General features: G+C 43.1%; 2 protein-coding genes across 2 annotated transcripts in view; one reads left to right on the top strand and one right to left on the bottom strand.

Annotated features, from left to right (window-relative positions):
- The window catches only part of LOC310794095 (ADP-ribosylation factor-binding protein GGA1-like), a gene marked incomplete at its 5' end in the record, with an annotated part of 18018 nt that extends 10370 nt beyond the window's left edge, over nucleotides 1-7648 (top strand). The window contains 5 exons of the mRNA XM_083655986.1: nucleotides 233-414; nucleotides 1885-2138; nucleotides 3781-3950; nucleotides 4269-4379; nucleotides 5250-7648. Coding sequence (XP_083512112.1) covers nucleotides 233-414; nucleotides 1885-2138; nucleotides 3781-3950; nucleotides 4269-4379; nucleotides 5250-5360 — 828 coding nt within the window. The 3' untranslated portion in view covers nucleotides 5361-7648. The remainder of the gene's footprint in view (nucleotides 1-232; nucleotides 415-1884; nucleotides 2139-3780; nucleotides 3951-4268; nucleotides 4380-5249) is intronic.
- On the bottom strand, nucleotides 7646-22099 carry LOC310794094 (putative ATP-dependent RNA helicase DDX17). Its single transcript, XM_083655985.1, has 13 exons — nucleotides 21841-22099; nucleotides 21120-21294; nucleotides 20919-21015; nucleotides 20346-20479; nucleotides 19439-19504; nucleotides 19179-19320; nucleotides 18147-18307; nucleotides 17699-17871; nucleotides 16506-16616; nucleotides 15058-15119; nucleotides 14688-14747; nucleotides 11899-12132; nucleotides 7646-11717 (listed from the first exon to the last, which is right to left on the bottom strand). The coding sequence occupies exons 1-13, from the start codon at nucleotides 21894-21896 to the stop codon at nucleotides 11212-11214; spliced, it is 1977 nt and encodes a 658-aa protein (XP_083512111.1). The 5' UTR covers nucleotides 21897-22099; the 3' UTR covers nucleotides 7646-11211.

Below are 22099 nucleotides of genomic sequence, written 5' to 3'. Positions count from 1 at the left end.
GAATGAGCTGACCATTCGCACTGTTCCGGCTTGCTGCTCCTACGCTTTCAAGTGAAGAGAGACTGAGACTGAGACTAGGTCGGCTGGCGGAACGAAAGGCGTACAACAATTAGCCACCAACCCGCGTTCACGACTTTCACATCGGAGGCGCGGATCCTATTTTCCGTGCATTTTGCGGCTTTCAAGGCCGGTGTGAAAGCGCCTACAGTAACCTTTTGTTGGGTCTCTCCAGTCCTCTGACAGTGTAGACCCAGCGGTCCCAGCTGCAGTGCTGTTACCGGCTGTGGTCCCGACTCCGCAGGCCCCACCGGCAGCGGCCCCTGCCGCTCTGCCCAAAGCCTTGGATGAACTAGACCTGCTCGGGAAAACTCTGCTACAGCAGTCCCTACCTCCAGAGAGCCAGCAGGTCAAATGGTAAGATAGCTGGACTGCAGGATGTTTAGCTAATAAACGGTCACCTGCTGCCTGAAGGAAGTACGGCTGTATTTGTTATGGTTGATGCTAGAGTGGATCGGCCAGAGGGACTTAACCTGACCCTGGCCCTGACCAATCATCACACTCCCCAAGCCTAAATCCAAACAGTCATCATTCCTCATGTCCCTCCGGCTGATCTATTCTAGCATCGACCATTCATTATTGTCATGGATTCATTAAGAGTTTGATTTGAATTTTGAACCAATGCTGATTAACACATTAAGTGCCATAGACGACCTAACTCGTCTTACATAATCCAGCGCTTAAGTGCCAAGGACGGACTAACTCGTCTTACATAAAGATTTTTTTTTTTTGACAGTGGGACATCAATCAACCCCTTTTACATCTCTGAGATAACTATTTGGAGCAAGAGCATGTGTGTAATCTATTTTACCGACCACTAAGTGGCGACAGAGACCGAGAGAAGTCACAGCCACGGGACCCAAAAGCCACAAAAGCAGCCGCCTCCCGCGGACATGGCTTGGCGATTTTACAGTCATTAGCCCGGACACACACACACAGAACGGACAGAGATCCCTTCCCCCCAGAGCCGCGCAGCAACGCGCGAACACACACACACACACACACACACACACACACACACCGCGGAAGCAAGCCATTCAAGGAAATGGCGACGCGATTTTACAGTAATCCAATTCAGACTCGTCTTGCCCGACAGGCAGACAGGCAGGCAGGCAGCACAACGCGCTTCTGACACGCTCCTCCTTCCTCCTGGCTCTAGAGCCAGGAGGAAGGAGGAGAAGACACACGGAGGGAGGAGTTTGAATGAGAGGGGTGTTTCCTGTTGTTATGGAGGAAATTACTGTTCAAAACTATTGTTTAGAATGTCTGACGGTCTTACTGATGCCAAAAATGAATGGTTAAAGTGACTGTTTCACAAAAAGCCATTTATCTCTGAATAAATTTCCAGACGCTGAAACCATGCTGTACTCAACGGCTAATATCTACATAACTACTAACTCTGCAAACTAACTCTTTTAGACAGAGAAAGCACACATTCTATTAGTTATTTTTAGATGATTGATGTTCATGAATTCTTAACAGAAAAGAATCCTCGGCTGTTCTAAAATGAGCCAGAATCGTCAAAAACACCCCTGGCACAACTTACCTACAGGAATGAAAACATGGCTGGCATTCAATGTGTTAATCATTGAGCTGGCACCTTGTAAAAAATTTTTTTTTCAGGGTTGTGTGTGTGTGTGTGTGTGTGTGTGTGTGTGTGTGTGTGTGTGTGTGTGTGTGTGTGTGTGTGTGTGTGTGTGTGTGTGTGTGTGTGTGTGTGTGTGTGTGTTTATACATGCATGCAGATCCTAAGTAATTCTAATGGAGATCAATGTTTTCTGTCCTTTCTGTACTTTTGATCACATTCCTGTCGCTTGTCCCTCACAGGGATAAACTCCAGCCTCAGTCCAGACCCACATTACGAGACCTACAGACCAAGTCCTGTACCAACTCCAGCCCTGCTCCCAGTGCAACCTTCACTCCCACTCCAAGCTTGGCCTTCCCTTCAGAGCAGCCTGTGCCTCTCCTCACCTCCAGTCCCAGCCTCATAGCTCCTGGAAAAGGCTCATCGCTGGCCACTGACCCTCATAACAACATCTCTCTAGCTGACGTGTCCATGCCCCTGGAATCCATCAAACCTAGTAAGCAGTAAGCACAAGCTCCACTAGGCCTTTATTTAGGTGCTTTATGAATCAGTGGATGCATCTTATGGATCTGTGCAAATATCATGCTGTTACAAACTCTCAAACCCCTCTTCCCAATGACAGAATCAAACCACATGTTTTTGCCGTTGATATTTAGACCCAAGCCATTTTAAATGAATTTGAATTATTTTAAATTGATTTCAGCTCTTTGGCTCCCTACTTCCTTACACACTTGCTAGTTATTAATTAACAACTAGCATATTACATTTATATAGCAACACTGCTTATAGAAGATGACTTATTACAAAATATTTTGTCTTACAACATATTCAGGTGTAGTATTATTGTATATCACTGTATGGTAGCAGTCCATGAAAACTAATGGATGGAGATCGAGCCCAGAAATGTGCTCTCCTGTTGTTTGACATAATTCATTTGACACTCATTTGCATTTGAAGTAGGGCTGAACAATTTTTTTAGTCAAAATTTCAAAATGGCCTACTGCAATTTTCAAATTTCAATATGACCTACTGCAGTTTTCAAATCGCAGGAGGCATAATATCTGTTATAGGCTAAATGTGTGTCAAAATAGCATTTTTAATTAAATATTGTTGTGCTGCACAACTGTCCTGGCCTACACATCATATTCTAGACACTTAAGAAAACATCTTTGTTTGGTACAGATCCCCACAAAAATCACACCATAATGAGAATAATGATGTGAAAATGATCATTCCCTCTAATATCACAAATCGTAAAAATAACAAATCAGTCAAAATAATCAATTCGATATTTTTTTAAATCATTCAGCCCTGATTTGAAGAGGATTATTGGAACAGACATGCAAAGCGCTTGTTACCACAGCATATAATAGAGTTTCATGACCCACCAGTAGAGCAAAGTTTCTTAACTCCAGCTGGCAGCTTCCCAACTTGATTTTGACTGTATTCAACCTTCCTCTAGATTCCTCTAGATCAGGGCTTTTCAAAGTCTGGCACTGTAGATCAGGGCTTTTCAAAGTCTGGCACTGTGGGCCTCCCCTCTAGATCAGGGTTTTTCAAAGTCTGAGACTGTGGGCCTCCCCTCTGACAAAGCATGGAAAAAGGCACCCGAGTTTACTTGCTTAGTTTTGCTCAATTCCTGAATGCCTGTGGGATCATGATTAGAGACACTCGACAATTGAGCCAAGATGGCCTGATATTGCTGTTTTGAAATAAACAAAGAAAGGCCGCACACTGTAGCCCCCGTTTGCTTTTGTATTTATTCCTTGTGTTACGTTTCGAGCTTACGCTCTTCTTCAGACATATTACTGTTTGACATACTTCAGGCTACACCAAATACATAAAAAAGGTCTGTCTGAAGGCATTTATTAGTTTCTGAAAGTGGGAAAAACTGTAAAATTGGCCAAAACTGCCGTATCTATGAATGATCTCTTTAACCAAATCACACACATTTAGGCTATTCTATGTGATCTCCTTTTGATAAATAATGTAATATATTTTTTACTTCCATTCAATGAGCCTCCCCTGAAGCTGTTCGGAGCCCCCCTGGGGAGGCCCCCCTCCCACTTTGAAAACCCCTGCCCTGCCTAGATCACATCCTCTTGTTTTCTCTTTCTCTCTGCACATGTGCATTTCAGGCAGCTTATTACCAGTCACTGTGTTCGACAAGCACAGCCTGCGGGTTTTGTTCCACTTTGCCCGGGACTGTCCCCCGTCCCGGCCTGACGTGTTGGTAGTGATCCTCTCCATGCTGTCCTCGGCTCCTGTTCCTGTCACCAACATCCGCTTCCAGTCTGCTGTGCCCAAGGTAGGCTGTGGCTGATTATCTACTGCTCATACTGATGACAAGTTAGGCTAGTTAGGGACGCCATCCCAAAACCAGAAAGTCTCTGGTCTAATCCTAAAACAGCCATGTGACCTGGATAAGTGGATTTGAGCGAGACACTGAGCCCCTATTATCTACTCACTTATTATAAGGCAATCTGAATAAGAGGGTCAAATAAAAGTCTAAAATGTAAACATTTACGAATACACAAAGAAAGGCTCAGTCAATCTGAATGTGTATCTGTTGACTACTCAATGATTTGCTCATCACTTGCTGATTTAGTTTTTCATGTGTGTTTAGGTGATGAAAGTGAAGCTGCAGCCTCCATCTGGCACTGAGCTCCCAGCCTTCAACCCCATCCTGCCTCCAGCTGCCATCACACAGATCCTGCTGTTGGCCAACCCTCACAAGGTACCTCCCACCTTCTCCTGTCTGCCAGCGTTGGGCTCACGTCAGGATGGTTCTTTGATATGTGCAAGTTTCCAAGTAAAAGGCAAATGTAGAGAGGAGAAATGCCAATAAATTGGCTAAGGAGTGCTGCTTCACGACTGCAGGTGTTAAAAACAGGTGCCCATTGGATCCAAGGGAAATAAGTAGAAACAAAGATGGTTGACTTAATAGTAAATTCAACTTGGTGAAGAGTCAGAACCAAAAAACTACCAAGGCACACTGTTTGCAGAATCTTTAAAAAGCCTTTAATTAAGTGGCTTCACGCCTACGCGTTTCGACACATTGTCTTCATCAGGGCATCAAGGACAAAGTGAATCTCATTCACAAAAATGCTGTGGCTGGTGGCTACTACAGCCAATCAGAGTTGTGGTTGAATAATTGACACAGGTGGAGTTAACCAGGTAGGTGTGTACACAATCAAGTATATAGGCATCAAACAACCAAGACAAACAAACAAGGCAAATGTATTCAACTCAAAGAGGGTATTTGAAATACCCATTCTGGAGAGCACCTGTTTCTTGTTGCCATGGAGATGTCTGGTACCAAGTAGTGATCCTAATCTTTGGCCTTTTAAAGATAAAGAGGTTTGGTTCTTTAGATGGTTGTAAATTTGATGTACCGGTAATTCAATTCAGCCCATATTTTCAGATTTGAAAAAAAAAACAGAAACCGTGAATATAGTGAAGATGGTCACACTGGCACTTGTATCTGATTGTCTTTTTTTTCCTATAAACTAACTGCTGTTTGAGCATACAGGTTGTGTTTTCACCGAGATTTGTTAACTGCTGGTGATGTAAACCTTGGATTAACATGGGTTTCTTGTCTTTTCAGGAGCCGGTGCGGTTGCGATACAAGTTAACATTCAATCTGGGGGACAAATCGTATGATGAATCTGGTGATGTCGACCAATTCCCCCCTCCAAACACTTGGGGGAATCTTTAATGAGAAGGACCAACATCCTGTCATCTGATCTGCTGCTTCCTTTAGATTTAGGTTGAAGTTGCCCCTAATTACTGGTCAAGGCAAGATGGCCTTTTTACATTCTAACGGTTTGAAAGTTGGGTTTGTTTACACAAACTGATGTGAGACCGGTTTTGGGAAGCAGCTTCTACCATGTGCCTTCCTTCATACGTTCATATATACCCTTCTTGTCCTTGTTCGATCATCTCATCATGTTCCTATGTTTTGTACTCACTTTATTTGTTTTCTTCATACAACTCTAATACAATCAAACCAACACATTGCTGTGTTATGACATTGAATCAATGCATTGACTTATGAGAAAGCATCCAGCCTTTTTTTAAGCTGAATGTGTGCATTTCTCTGATGGATTTACATACTGTTGCACAATTGTTAGCTGGTGTTCCAGTCTGACATAATTTCTGCATTGAATGGCCAACCCTTTGATCTAAAGCATCCAAATGAAATATCAGGTTCTTTCTTAACCTGGGACTCCACGCACCAGAATGTCCTTTAGAGCGCGACAAGAATTTCCATCCGTATATTCAGTGCTAACCCTGAATCATGTTCAGAGTGCACTGTGGCCAAGGAGGAGGTGCAGCAGTGCATTCAAGGTAGTCAAATTATATCATGCTAAACATACTAGCATAACACCATCCACTCCATCACATACTTGAAAATAATATGTGCATAATATGTACATCCAAGGCAGTGTTGATAAGGGAAATTGAAACTAACTTTTTGAGACTTTGCACCCCGATCATCGTATCTGCCATCTGATATTCTTCCCTGTGTTCCAATGGAGCCTCAGATTACTGTAGGATTTATGAATGCATCTAACATGACTTGGTAAGAAAAGCTGCATGGTAAACAGCACTGTGGAATGGAGCAGAGGGACTTAATTATGGTTTCCAGGGGCCTGACCAGCTTTATGGACTTTGTAGTGTTTTCAAGTATTGTCTTGATTTTATTATTTGTGTAATGTTTAGTCAAAATTCCATTTGTTTCGTGACTCTTGAGTTAGGGAATAAGTGTCTACGCTGTGACAATGAAGGAAGGGCACTGGATATGTGCCACTCCGCCCCTTTAAAAATGTTGAAATTTTGCTTTTTATTTCTGCACTTTACATCATTTTTATCGAAAGATTAGAACACTTTTCTTTCTACATCATGTTTCAGGATTTTAATTTGGATTTCTTTTCCCCAACAACCTGAACTTGTATGCACTTCTTTTGTTTTAATTTTGCACATGAAACCATTCCCTTATTGTCCTTTATCTTTTGCTACCTTCTTTCAACTGTTGATGGACCCAAAGAGAGATTAGTCCTGAGTTGCTGACATCCAGTTCGATTCTGCCATAATGTGCCTGAGCTGAAACTTTTTTCTTTTGCTTTGTACATCTTTATACAAATATCTAGTTTGATTAATTTTGTTTCTGTTTTTATAACTTCGCCTCCCTAATAGAAAAGATCATGTTGTGAAACAAATTGGGAAAATGGGCCAATCTTACAATCCGTGTTCATACTGTAAAGTTGTTAATCACATCTTAGGTCCCAAAAAAATCATGAAGGACCATTTTAATAGCAGGTAACATGGATTCAGTACCAAAAGAAAAGGTTACTGAATTTATACACTTATAGGAATTGTCTTGCGGTCTTGTTTTTTTTTACTTCAATTCTGCAGTCTGATTTGAGTTGCGAACATCCTCCTACTACTGGATCGATTCAGTGATCATTTTAAGCACAGCTCTCTTAATCCAAGCAAACAAAAATGAGACACACAAAGTCATGGTTTGAGTGTATTGGAAACTCCTGTGTAAAGCTTCATCAAAGTAAGCTGCTGTGAATATGAATTATCAAGGCTGAGAGAGGCTTGGCTGCATCAAAATGACTGAGTATTTACCATGTGGGAGTCAATACAGAATGGAATTCTGCCATCTTTCCCAACCACAAGAACCACAGGGCTGCTCCATTCACCACTGGATGGTTCAATTCTATTAAAATGCAGGTACCGTTCTCTGACTGGAATAATATTCTTCCAGGGGATGTCCGGTGCTTCCCGGCTTCTCCTCAAACAAGTCTGGGGGAGTGAGGACTCTATACTGTAGCTCTTGCTCTTCCTTCTGGGCTTTGGAGAGGTGAGGGAAGTCAAGAGTGGCAGACCTTGAGCCTGAGGAGTCTACTCCACTGGGTGGAATTGCCTGGGTCCTCCAGGCTTTCAGCATGTGGAATCCTTATTTGGGGGTTCTCTTTTCTGGCATCTGCATCATAGGTGGTGGGCCCCAGCTTCTTTGGGATAATATAGGGTCCTGCCATTTGGCCAATGGCTCCATTGTGGGAAGGAGTAGGAAAAACTTTGAAGGATGATACCCTGGCTGACTGGTTAAGCCAGGTTTGTTGGCTATTGGACCTTCTCCATGTTCCTGCACACAAGCTTAACTGCCTGGTTCATTCTCTTTCATCTGTGGCATAAAAGAAGGGACACTAGCCAGCTTCTTCCCCAGGGTTTCTCTCAGACCGGTCCGAACTAGACCATCAATGTGTGGATGGTATGGGTTGATCCCTGTAACCTATATATACATATATACCTGTATGCACATGCCCGAGCGTGTTGGACCAGAAATTTCTGCCTTTGTTAAGATTTCTGGAGGAATACCCAATTTAGAGACAGACTTTAAACGTGTACAAGCTATTGGCTTGTCAGTTATGTTCCTAAGGGGAAAAGCTTCAGGGAAGGTTGACACTTTGTACAAGCTCTGAGGTAACCAGCGTGCTAACCAGCCTAAACATGCTGGGAATCCTGTCAATGGTTCTTGGCTCCTAAATGCCCTGCCAAAGGTTTACTATGGCCTAGATTTATGATCCCCTCCTTGAGATCTGGTGGTACCACCAGCAGTTCAGATGTTGTTCAGACTCCTCAGACTGTTAGTACAGCAGACCCAGGACATAGCTACTGTATATAGCAACACAGCCCTGGAAGGACATTTTGTCTCCCCTTGCTGCATAGTAGCCCAACGCTTCAAAATAGTCTGTGGAAAGTCAGAAGGTGGCTCAATAGCAATACTCCCTGCAACCCTTGACATCTGACATATTTTCCTGACATCTCTGTCTCCTACTCGTTCTCACTTGAGAGAGCATCATGAGCGGAAAGTACTGGCATAACATCACAGAGAATGGGCATTGACTGCCACCTGAGCTGCCTGCTCCAGCTCCATTCCCTCACCATGAGCAATCCAACCAGCAGGATGTTGACAATCACAAACCGCAACACCTCTTGGGTCTTTCTCCTTAAACAGACTTGTGGCTCATGTCTTGTAACCTTCCCACTTTATGTCTCGCTTTAGTTTGCTTAAGCTTCGTCATTTAGGGCCACACAAGGTCAAAGACAGGTTCACCCTTAAGAAAGCTTAGAGAGACACAAATGCCTGTTCTTGGGAACCTCTGTGTTTGACTTAAAAGAAATAACTTCAGCTCATTAAAACCCTACTAAAAGGGAATGGTAGCCAGCAGTTCCAGTTATCGTGGAGAAATGAGGTTGCATCATTCCAGTGTTGTTTCTCATAGGTCTTTCTTTACTTCAATGAGAACTTTACACTGTATGTTGGTCATCTCTGTAAAAGTAATTAAAAAACTATTAACCATAGTAATAGGGGTACTATGGGCTATAAATCAACTCTTTACATTTACATGCAGACTTTAGCCTTCATACATTTCCCAAATACATGTATTGAGTCAATTTAACTAGGACTGGTGAAAATAAAATAAAAACCAGAGACAAACTGAAGTTGACTTCAGAAAAACAAAGGTTAGGGAAGTGTAACTAAAACCTATAACCGATGTTGTACTGTAACTGGACCCAAAGTGTATTAATAAACTAAACTGGCTCCTTATTTAGAAAATAAATACATAACAGATCATAGCACAAACTGCGTTAGCAATTGAGAATGTATATCAAGTTTATTTTTTCCCCACCTGATTTGTGAGGGTGTATGCAGCTCCCCCATACCAATGTATTTTCCAATTTCTGCTCCGACTTTGTAAATAAGGTTCATGCAATTATGTGTATGTATATTTGCCAAAAAAATATGCAAAGAGCAAACAAATATTGCTGGAAAGAGATTGAACTGCAAATATGTATTTAAGGGAAATAAAGTTATTCTTTTTGTGGGGATTTGGCATGACTTCTGTTCTTGCAAAGTAGAGAATACAGTTTTCATTCAAATTCTGTTTAATAAGAAATCAAGCATTGTAAAAAGAACATAAGAAAATTACAGATGAAACATAAGCAACAAATGCCAATTTCCTCAATATCCATATATGAACAATTATTAGTTTGACCCATATATTTGCTTATTAAAAAAGATAGCAGAGTTAAATGGTTACAGGTATAAACCAGCCTGACCAACTGGATACGACCCAACACGTCGTTTGTGCAAGCAGCTGAATATGACCTGAAATCACGTTTCAACGTTAAGCGTCCTCTAGCAGTCGTGTGAATAACAGCCCAGTCTCAGAGTTTGGTGAAAATATAACCTCGAGTCATACGGGATTTGAATTTGAACCTGGGGCCGCCGCCTGTCATAACCACTCGGCTACCAGTTCGTTGCTGTCTGTACCCTAACCCACACCCTAATCCCAAAGTTTTTTGGAAGACAAGTTGCTTTTTCAATTTGCTTTTGAGCGGAAGTCGCATAGTACTTTTTCTTTGCCACTGAGGGGCGCTAGTCTAGCAGACGTGGTATGGTCGTATTAGTGATACATCATTGGTCGTATGAGTTGGATATGTTGCAGTACTTTTTCTCTGCCACTGAGACGCTAGTCTAGCGTCGTATTGCAGTGACACGACATTGGTCGTATGAGTTGGAGGATATGTTGGTATAAATGATGGTATAAACAGACAGGACTAAATGAAGCACTTGATTGATTGACACTGATTTGACTTGCTACAAGACTGGGGGGAAATGGCATGCATGACTGAAAAAAATATCAAAACCTAGTGCCTAGTGCAACAGTAAACTTATTACATAGTCAAACATTAAGAAGATCAAAATACCATTTAAATTCTACCCCCAAAAAGTATTGATTGGTTAAGTAATGTTGAAACAAAGCCAAACATTTTTGGGTTTCTTTTCCCTCTTCTATAGACAGATATGAAGAGCAAATAATTCCACATATCTGTGTCATGTGAAAAGAATATAACATAAACAAAAGCCCTTACCTCTTCAACAATCTGCCTTTTCAACTCCTACCTTTTTGAGTTGGAGAGTAAAAAAAACCACTTTAAAGCCCCTGGAAACCAAAAATAAATGTGTTTTGAGTTTGTCACTCCACAGAAGAATTTGTTATTAACCACCCAGCTAAGAAAAATGTATTAGTCACCCAGCCAAATTTGAACAATTAAAAATGTATATATATATAAAAAAATGTTTCAAAATCACGAAAAAAATAAATAAGCAGTACTCTCTGCTCTGAAATTGTGGGGGCGTGCCTGCTGAAGTGCCCCCCCCCCCCAGTAGTGCTCAACTTGATACATTCTGAGACATTTTTTGAATTTGCAGGATAGAGGCACTTCAGGCTGAATAGTTTGTGGAGCTTATTGTGCAATAAGTCTTGAGCATAACCATGCCCAATGCAAACCCAGTAAAACAGCTTACAAAAAGCTCACAAAGACTTACATGACAATATTTCAAATTTGGATTGAAACTAATTGCTAATACTTGTTGATGCTTACTATTATGTGCATAAAACCCCAAATGACCGTTCAAATGTTATTGTCGATTTGGGTTTCCATGGGCTTTAAAAACACCAAGTATTAGTCATATCTTGATGCTAATTCTACTTGCGCGGTGGTGGTGGGCCAGAAGATGGAGGGGGTGGAGGAGGAAAAGGGTACGTCGGTTGCCCTATAAAGCCCATGAGCGGGGACTGCAGTGGGGTAAACGGCTGAGCCATCAGAGGCCGGGGCCCCCCGCCTCCTCCGGGTGGAGGCCGGGGCCCCCCGCCTCCTCCGGGTGGAGGAGGCGGCGGCGGGCCAAACTGACCCTGCGTCTGATTGGACTGATCCTGACCTCCGCTGCCACTGGCCTGGCCTCCGCTCCTGGAGGCATAGCCCCCAGTCCCGCCGTGGCCCTGGTACTGGTCTGAACCGGCGCTGAAGCTGCTCCTGCCGTCCCGGCTGCGGTCCCTGTAGGAGGAAGAGGAGCGGTCTCCGTCCCGGCTGTTGCGGCTGTCACGGTTGAAGCCACCATGGCCGTCTTTGTGCGCCGTCCGCCGATCGCACTCGTCCTGGAACATCATGTTAGGGTTGCTGGAGCTGCTGCCACGGTAACGCATCCTGCCACCTGTAACAAGCAGAAAAGCATGCTGCATCAGAGAACTGTACAATATCCTTTTCAAGCTATACTGATGTTCTACCTTTCATCTTCTTCACATGTATAGACCCAGTTCCAAAATGTTCCCATCTATTCCATTCTGCTTGACTGCTGTGTTTAAAAGTGAAAGCCCTCTAAGAGTCCTCCTTACCTCCTCCTCCCCCGCGGCCTGAGCCGACAAACTGAAGCAGTTTAGGGTTGATGGCCTGATGGGCCTCCTCCAACACACGGACGAGGTCCCGGGCCTGCCGCAGGTTCCCCGGGGTGAAGAAGGTGTAGGCGGTGCCCTTGTTGGTGCTGCGGGCTGTGCGTCCGATACGGTGGACGTAATCCTCGGAAGAGTTGGGATAGTCATAGTTGATTACAAACTTGACATCTTCCACGTCTTTCGGGTAAAGAGCCATGGGTGTTATAGCATGGGAGAAAGGAGAAAGATGATGCTTTCAAAGCAGGAAAAAGCTATGAAAAAGAAGAATGCTAATTTTTGTTCACTTGAGCTGGCGGGTTGAGAGAAATTTCTCAATTGATATACTATTACCATTATTTTTTATTGGTTACTATTTTACTGGTTACTATAAAGAATTCAAATGGGTTTATAACATATTTTGGTCGGATAATAAATCAGGAACATGCGCATGAAAACACTTACCTGATCAACACAAAACCCCCCAAAACTCCACACATATAATGAGGAATAAAATAAAATTACATTTTATATTTGCTTCTAAATTTCACTTCCTTTAAGACCACAAGAAATTGTCAAAGTCCAACACAACCGTCAGACCCAATGAGCCTTTCGGGTTTCATGCTCACTTGATAAGGAAACTAACTCACTAAACATGTTCAGGTTTCATAAACATCACACCTAAGTATGGACAAAAGGTATAACTTTTTAATGGGTTGAAACGAAAGAACATAAGAGTCTGTTTCTCATTACAGAAGACATGGGGCTCTGACAGCACTGCTGAGTCCGATCAATGTCTCCCTTTTCCCCTCCATAGCAGAGGGAAGCCATTTTATCAATCACAATATACTAAATAACAGAATGAATGCACCCTAACAATAATGAGCACCTGATGGAGGACGAAAACTGTTCCTCTATTTAGCAGGGACAAAGCTGTGCTGCACTGTGACTTTAATATGAGCAAGATGGAAGTACCTGAATATGTGATGAGCTCATGGTGGAGATAAGAGAAAGGGGTGGCGAGGTACTTACCCCCTTCACGTTGTTTTTACAAAGGTAGCCAGTCACGCCTTGACCAGTCCTGGTTCATATGGAGGGGCTGAGGGGGGAGGGAGACGGGAGACGGGATTCCCCCCCTCCACTTTTGCGCACACCGGCAACGTCAGACGGGAACAGAACCTTTTAACCTCGAGAGAGACACACTGGTTCTGGTTCTGTTGCTCTCGCCGCATTGCAGGACCCTCCTCAGACCCTGGCCAGGACTGGATCCAGACGAGCCCAGCTAACTCTCTCTCTCTCCCCCCTGTCTGTCTGCTTTTCAGACGGTGGGCAGACAAACAGGCACCTCAGGCTGGTCCCAAGGAGAGCTCGCTGGATTTACAAACTCTGATACTATTGGACGGGCGGGCGGGCGGGCGGGGGAGGGACTTAGGTACCCAAGGAGAATAGGAGGGGCCTTATCCCTCTAAAACTTGCCAAGCGTCTACTTTTATGTGACTGAGGGGGTAGAAGCCCCCGGTAGTGACAGCAGCACAGACTGCCTGTTACTGCTGCCAAACCCTGAGAGGAGAAGAGGGGAAAAAGAACAAGGATACGGTCATAGGAAGCTTGGCAAGTCAAAGTTACTTCACTTCTGCCCCCTTCTCACTTGCAGAGTTATCCTGCTAACAGATTAGAGGTGAAACTAGCCGACAGCCTGGCCGATTTCTCGGTGGACCTGGGATACCTCACTCAACTATCATCTGCAAAATATAACATGGTGTACCTTTTGCAGGAAAATATGAACAATTATTTGTTATTCATATATGGAGGAATGTATAATATGAACAGCATCATCATTTAAGTTGTATTGACACCGTAAAAGGAGACATGAGAAAGGGTTGGCAGGAGCATCCATTCAGGCAGAGTGCCAAAGAGCCCCTGTTGTAGGAAGCATTTAACTGCAGTAACAAGAAACAGACTGTAACCCACAGTGGACCAGAAGGCCTGACAGCCTCCATCTCAGATGCCACACTTTGTTAAACTGATGATTATATAGAGTTAGGGAGTCCTAATGTGCAATGTGCTGAATTCATTTCCAGGTACATCACCAAATCCAACTTGGTATTTTTTGGTTAGTGTTTTTAGACTTCCAACAATTAAGAGCAATAACACGTTTTACCAGCTGTACATTATGGAAAATCCTTGCCGCAATATCCTATGTAAAAATTATCACATTGTCATAATTTCAACCAGAAAATGGGCAGCAGAACACCATATTACCCTAATGTTGTGCAAGAAATTGAAGTGCTGAAAACATTATATATGTGAATTGTTCAGTTTTGTGTCAGTTATGACCTGACGATTATGACTACTACACATTTTGGTAAACTATTATTACTACTACCTGTTACCGGTTTTATTTTATTTATTTATATTTTTGGGCCTGTGAGTCAGTATCAATTAGTCAAGTAATGCATGGTTACTCTCGCAACTCAGTCAATTTTCGTGTCCTGTAATATACTTACCTATTTGTCGAGCCAATATTGCAATCTTAATTCAGACTACAGAGAAAAGTTCCAAATGGGTAGCTGCATTTATATTTGAATATGTAAATTTGACTGTGCTAGTCCATCGGGTATAATACAATAAAAGTATTATTAACAGTAAAAAGTATCCAGAGTAAAATGCAGAAAGAAGGAGAGATGAGAAAATGATGTGAGAGATTGTTGTGTCCTTATCCGTATCCTTATCCGTATGCATGTGAGGAGACATACCCAGACCACGAGACGCCACATCGGTGGCAATTAGGATGGGAGCTTTGCCACTCCGGAATTCTGTGGAATAGAACAAAATATTAGAAGGAATAACAGAAACAAATTGCATCAAAAATAAAGACTAATTCCGAAAACCTCTGGTAAGTTTTCTAAGATCACAGAATTCTTTAGATATTAGCTATGATTGTGTGAATAATTAAATATTGTAATGTGAATATTCTTTGGCGAGATGCACTGTTCCCAGGCCTTCCACTATGCAAGATGAACAATGATTCAGACAATAAGACATGATGAATCGCAGCAAGCAAAAAATGATGTTACTACTGTGAATGGCAGAATATTCAACTATAATTGAACTATAATCACTCACCCGTGAGTACCCAGTCTCTTTCCGGCTGGCTCTTGTCTCCATGGATACACATGGCTGGCCACCTAGAATACAAAACCACAAAGAAGTTATCAGGATGGCAGACACGCGCTGGTTTGTCCTTTGAAAACGGGTGAGATTTATCCAGACTCGATGAAGAAAACGTTTTGTAAATGAACATATGCCGAAGCAAAGAGATGTATTGCACACAACTTTGAGTGTCGAGTTTCAGTGACGTGCGCAATGCATTCTGGGTCAAAGGACTCAATTAAAAAATAATAATTGCATATTTCTACCACACAAGTGGCCTAGTTTTAATAAATCATATTCACAGCGGTGAAATAGGCCTTCTCAGGAATTTAACATGTAATAAGTAATAACAAAATAACTGTTGAATCTATTTGCATCTTTTCATGTCACTAGGCATCTCACGCACTACGCACGCTCGATTCCTAGGCTTGCCCGCCCTGCAGCTCACCGAGCTGGCCCTGGCATATGCAGCTCAGCCGCTGCGTAGGCTCGCCCGCAGCTTGGCTGCTGCATGGCCTCGCCTGCCCTATTGGCGTGCGTTAAAATGTCTCCCTCTCTCTCCCTCAGTCTCTCCCCCTTCTCTCTCTCCCTCTCCTCTCCCCCTCAGTCTCTCTCTCGTGTGTGTGTGTGTGTGTGTGTGTGCGTGTGTGTGTGTGTCAGATGACATCATCAGTGATGTCACAATGATGTATGACATCACTGATGACATCATCACTGATCTATAGCCTCAGGGCAATCAGCCTTAGGGCAATTAATCTGCCCTAATTAAAAAATCTGGCTCCGTCAGGTCACCCGCACGGAAGAAAAGGGACCCGACCAGAAGAAATTTAATCTCAATGCCAAACAACCGTGTTTGGACAAACTAACCACGATTTACAGCATAGATCGATGTGGCTTGGCATGTTCTCATCACACACTCGTCAGCTCCTCAACCAGGATTCAGGAACGATGAAAAAACGCATTCCATGGTCGAGATTTCTCCCCGAACGACCGTGCGAAGCACCACACCAGTCCCGGACCCAGCAGCACTACTGACCCACAGCAGCAGCACTGACCCACCATGGCCATGATCCCCTAGCCTGGGTAAACCCATCCCCCACGTGACCTGCTCTCAGACCTGTTCTCAGTCACTATGCAGATAGTGACTGGGAACTGAGAGAGCAGGTCACGTGGTGGCTGGGTTTACCTAGGCTAATGATCCCCCTCCCGGACCCAGCAGCACTGACCCACCATGGCGATTCACCCTCCAAATCACAAACGGAACCCAAAAGAAATTGAAGGCAGCGGGACCTGACACACAGCACAGGATTCCCCGCAGCCCCCCCATCATGGCCGACAACCCCGCTGCCGACAACAATGCCGTCAACTCAGCAAGCTCTATACAGACAGTCTCAGTATGTCTAAACGTCTTGGGCTCTCACCCGTCTCGTCTCATCCTCCTGGTAAGCTCGTCACAACGCTTCTTGGTCTCCACAAAGATGATGGTCTTGTTCTCCTTTTCAGCCATGATCTCCTCCATCAGCTGGAGGAGTCTGAGGCAGCAGAAGACAGAATGAGGTCACATTTTATTTGAGCAGTCTGCCTACAGAGGGGCAGTGGTGGCCTAAAGGTTAGAGAAGCCAGCTTGTGCCCGGAAGGTCACAAGCCTTTTTTTTTTAAAAGATGTAAGTAATTAAGTAGGCTAGTAACTGTAGACCTATTGTATTAATAATATTACATGCATACACAGTTCAAATATTATGGTTTGTCCATGTTTGTGGGTAGCCTAATTCATACCAGAGAAACTGAGAAAAAAGGCTACTATTAACAAAATTCATTATTTATTTAGCTTATTAGCAATAAATAAATAAATAAATACACAAATAAATAAATAAATTCCATTCAGGCACACTCCAGTATATGACTGGCATAGTGTATAATATAACACAGGCTCAGTGGTTCTCAAACTTTTTCATGTCATGGACCCCTAAACTGAAAGATTTTGGCTCAGGGTCCCCCATCTGATAAGATTTTTGCTTTTAGATGTTTTATTACAGAAAGTGTATGAAACCTGTGACCAAAACAGTCATACATTCTGTCATTCTGTTACTTAGGGATGGTATTATAGTGAAAATAAGTTAGCCCTCTTTTTGCTGCCTGGATCCCCCTCAAAGATCCCTGGGGGTCCCCGGACCCCACTTTGAGAACCACTGCTCTATACATTCAACAATTCAACCGATTCACTTTGTAGATGTTGTTTTAACAGTTTATTAGTTTGAGATTCAACAAACAGATTCTGTTTGCTCCCCTTTCCACACACCTGCACCTAGTGTAATATGTAGGCATGTTCATGAATTGTCACATATGTATATGCCCATACATGATCTGTTAAACAGTTGATTTGTTGAATGCCAACTAATAAGCTGTTGTTGCTCTGTAGACAGACTATCCAAAGAACGATGGTCAACTCATGTCACAACAGCAACACTGAACTCAGAGTTTAGGCTATGTGAAAGGAAAAGGCCATACTTATTTGACCCATGTTGTTAGAGCTGTTACAGTTAGTAAAATCATCAGGACAGACAGCTAATAATCTCACTACCATAGCTTGTATAGCTCCCTATTGGCTCCTTACTTGTTGTCCTTCTCAGTCTCCATGCAGACATCAACTATCTGCAGGATGTTGTGGTTGGCACTGAGCTCCAGGGCACCGACGTTAATCTGGACATACTCCCTCAGGAAGTCCTCAGCAAGCTGCCGAACCTCTTTAGGCCATGTGGCGCTCCACATCAGGGTCTGTCTGTCAGGCTGAGAACACAGACAGAAATACAGAGAGCAGGCACTTGGTTTACATTAGTAAGTCTAAATTATTATTTTACATTCAACAGTCATGGTACTTGAACCATTACATTACATTACGTCATTTGGCAGACGCTTTTATCCAAAGCGACTTACAATAACACATTTTTGTCAGCAATAGCGCAATCAACTATGCAACACAGTCTATGACAACTACAACTTCTGAAGGAACAGTGGTTCCAGTTTGGAACCAGTTTCTTAAAGTGCCTTTAACTTTCTCCTACCCTGATCTGATCCAATATCTTGCGAATCTGCGGTTCAAAGCCCATGTCCAGCATGCGGTCGGCTTCATCCAGCACTAGATAGGTGCAGCGGCGCAGGTTTGTCTTCCCTGCCTCCAGGAAGTCAATGAGGCGGCCAGGTGTGGCGATTGCGATCTCAACACCTAGACTCACACAAAAAGCATTAGACAGCATTAGACTTGAGATGCAAGTGTACATAAAACTCCATGCATTATTGGATGCACAGGAGAAACAAACCTCAAAAAGGGCTTGTTGGTTTGTGTTTGCAATGTGCAGTGCTTAGGACAACTAGTATGTGATCTTTAGGCCACACAGAACCCTCAGAGGTCTGAATAAGGCAAATACAGTGTGCACTCATACACCAGGCAATACGGTATTAGTCACACAAGCATGAGCCAGCTGTTACACATACCAGGAAGTAGCTCAGTGACTTTCTGACTCAAGTGGCTAAGTCAATGCATTAAGTAAATAATAATAATACATTATTAATAATAATAATAATAATAATAATAATAATAATAATACATTCAACTTATATAGCGCTTTTCTAGATACTCAAAGTCGCTTAAAATCATTTTAAATTTGAGTATTTTAGTAAAAATATTTTGTTCAGAGATTGTCTGTTTACAACACTGTGCTACCACAGCACTTTGGTGTTAGCAGATTAATTGGATTGATTAAATGGTGTGTTGCTGCTTTGATGTAGGCTAGTAATTTTACAAAGTTTCAAATTAATTCTTGAATTATAGTAAATAAAAAGCATTTACAGACTATTTTGGATGGATATGAATGCAGGTGTGTGCCTTCAGATTTTGGCTTGCCTTTTGGTGTGCCTTGGGCATAAAAAGTTTGAAAACCACTGCATTGGGCCTTATAGTTTCATATGGTATCTTCACTCTAGCTTTAAAAATGAGCCCGAAAATCGGGAACATGGGCAGACCACTCACGGCTCGCCTGTAGAGCCTCCACGGCCCACACTTTGGGAATCACTGGTCTACAGCTACGTATACCCACCCCTCTCCAGGTCTCGAATCTGGGGTCCTTTGGGTGCTCCACCATAGACACAGGTGCTCTTGATGCGGGAGGACTTGCCATATTCAAATGCCACCTGTTGAACCTGCTGAGCCAGCTCTCTGGTTGGAGCCAGAACCAGACACTGAGGACAAAGGAGGAGGGATGGGTTTTACCCACTGACATAAGCCCAAACAAAGATGGCGCGATTTGGATAAGACACATCTGTCCAAACTGGAAAGATTAGTTACATTTATACTTACAATTGGTCCATCGCCTCTCTCTAGATAGGGCTGGTGGTTGATATGCACAATAGCAGGAAGAAGATACTGCAGCCAACAGGGAAACACAATATTAAAATCACAACCCTGCACATATGTGCACTTATGGCTTTTGCACACCAAGTCCGTATTTTTCGTCCGAAATGGTTGCACATTTAAAAATAAATACGACCTCATGTCGTGTCACTCACGTTTACACACTGACTCCGAAACTTTTGTCCGTCATTAAAGTTTTCAGAACAGGTTCAATTTTCTGCGTTTTTGGACTTCCTAGGTTACGGCTAGTACACGCACTTTTACAATTACAAAGTGATGTGAAGATGTGCAAAGAGGAATTATACTTAAAGCTAGAGAAACCAAACTTCACATAAATGTGTGTGATACGTGTCAGGTGGGTCAGACCACATATGGTTGTGTTTCTATAGTGCCACCATGAGGCCAACCTTGCATCAACCCTTGGTTTTTCTTTTAAATTACTTGTGCAAAGTTGATTAAACTGCCACCAAATTCTGCACACAACATATTCCGCTGCCAGTGCCTACATCATAACACACAACCATTTAGTCAAGTCAAATGAGGCTGACAGTAAAAATGTACAAACTTTAACATTTAATGTTAGAGCGAGCAATCCAATTTGCTGTGAGGACAAATTTTGCAAACTGCAATATCTTAGGCATTTGGGTTTGGACCCTGCTAATGGTCACTTGTGGCTATATTTGGGTTTTTTTACAGTTTGTATTGCTTATTTTATACTCTATTTGGGTGTGTAATGTGTATATTCAAAATTATTTGTCTTTATCCCTGATGTATTTATATTAATTTTGCTGCTGCAACAACCTAATTTCCCATAAAGTTTAATTGTGCTAGATGGTTAGCATATTATCCTTACAGCCAGCGTCTTTCCGGAGCCAGTCTGAGCAATTCCCACCATGTCTCTGCCGCTCAGGGCAAGGGGGAAGCCCTGAGCCTGGATGGGTGTAGGCTCCTTGAAGTTCTGGTGCATCAGCGTATCCATCACATACTCTGGCAAAAAAGAGGGAGGGATACACACAGGAAGATTTTACATTCTTATAAATTATTTTCCACTTGTGAATATACCACTAGTCTTTTTGCAACCCATTTTACAAATAATAATAATAATAGTGCAGCGACCAGGACACCCTTAAACCGGCTTCCCACCAGCAGACACGGACGATTAATGCCTGTACGGATGCCCGACCAAGTCGGAGGTGATACGGGGGCTCGAACCTGTGACCCTTGTGTTGGTACTAGCCAGGGAATGTACCACTGCACGACCTGGACGCCCATGATTTAGTCTAAATGTTAGACTAGTTGTATTGTTTCCCCAGGTAAGTAGCTTCAAAATTGCAATGAAGACACTTTGAGACATTTTCAAGTCCTTTAGCAGCTACATGTTCGATGCAGGTTTTGTAATGGGTGTAATCTATGTTGGTTCACTCACGAGGAAACTGTGCCTGGTGAAAACTGGTAAGGGCCTTTGGACAGCCAGAGCCTCTGATGGTGATCTCCTTCTTTCTGCGAAACTCCTCTATGTCATACTGGATATGAGAGCGACAGATGGGGGTTAAAATACATGCTGGACAGTGTCTCAAAAACATACAGCCACATGCAGCAGGGGGAAATTAGAGCAAGAGTGGTTTACCGGAGTCATGCGTTGGACCTCTGGGAGCTCAGTGTAGAAGTTCTTATCAAATTTTTGCAGCTCATCCATGTTCCACTTCTTCTTGCGGAGCCGCTCCCCTGGATTCCCAAACTTCATGGGTGGGGGTCCGCCCCGACCGCCCATGCCGGGGCCCATGCCGGAGCCAAACCGAGGCCTGGAGAGGGGTCAGGAGGTCAGGAGCAGTGAATTCATCTTGGAGCAGAGCAGGCTCCAGTTTTACCCGAGGGAGGGAGGTGTACCTGAAGGCACCATGAGGGGCTCACCCACTCTTTACCGTGCAGAGCGAAGTAGACGCTCAATGGATTTTACGTGCAGATAGCGCGACTACGCTTCCTCAAAGTGCGGATGGCGTGAGACGGCAGTAATTTTTTAGGTATGTTTGTTTACTTTATGCTGAAAACTGGATGTCATCATAGATCGATCGATAGATAAGATAGAACAACCCCAAGCATATTTAAAGTACATGTTGGAGACTTGGACAAGTATAAACCGTTATAAACACAGACATAGGCCTACGTCGAAAAAAAAAAAGTCGTACCGTGACCTAAAAGTAGGAAGAAGAAATACTTCGCGTTAGTTCCTGCCCCTTTAATCGTATCCTAAAAACATTGTGCACATACATACATGAAAGGTAATTCAACGTTATAACCAATAAAAAACGGATTATGTGGATTGTTTTCATGCTTTAACGTTAACTTACCTATCTCGTCCACCACGGTCCCTATCTCTGTCCCCATACGAAGAACTCCCTCTCATGTTGACGAAAAATACTAGCCTTCTCCACACACAAAGAAATGCAGAACCCGAGTTGTCTAGCTGTCTAGCAAATTACAGAATAAGCAGAGCCTTGGACTTCGCAAAATACTAAATATACCGTACTTTGTTGGCTGTTAGCTAAACTTGGCGGTTTAATCCGTTGTAAACCTGCAAAACAAGCTATAAGGACAATGTTGTGCGTC

Source organism: Poromitra crassiceps (genome assembly GCF_964638095.1).
Source record: "Poromitra crassiceps genome assembly, chromosome: 19".
NCBI classification, from domain to species: domain Eukaryota; kingdom Metazoa; phylum Chordata; class Actinopteri; order Beryciformes; family Melamphaidae; genus Poromitra; species Poromitra crassiceps.
This window is presented reverse-complemented; position numbering and strand designations above follow the sequence as displayed.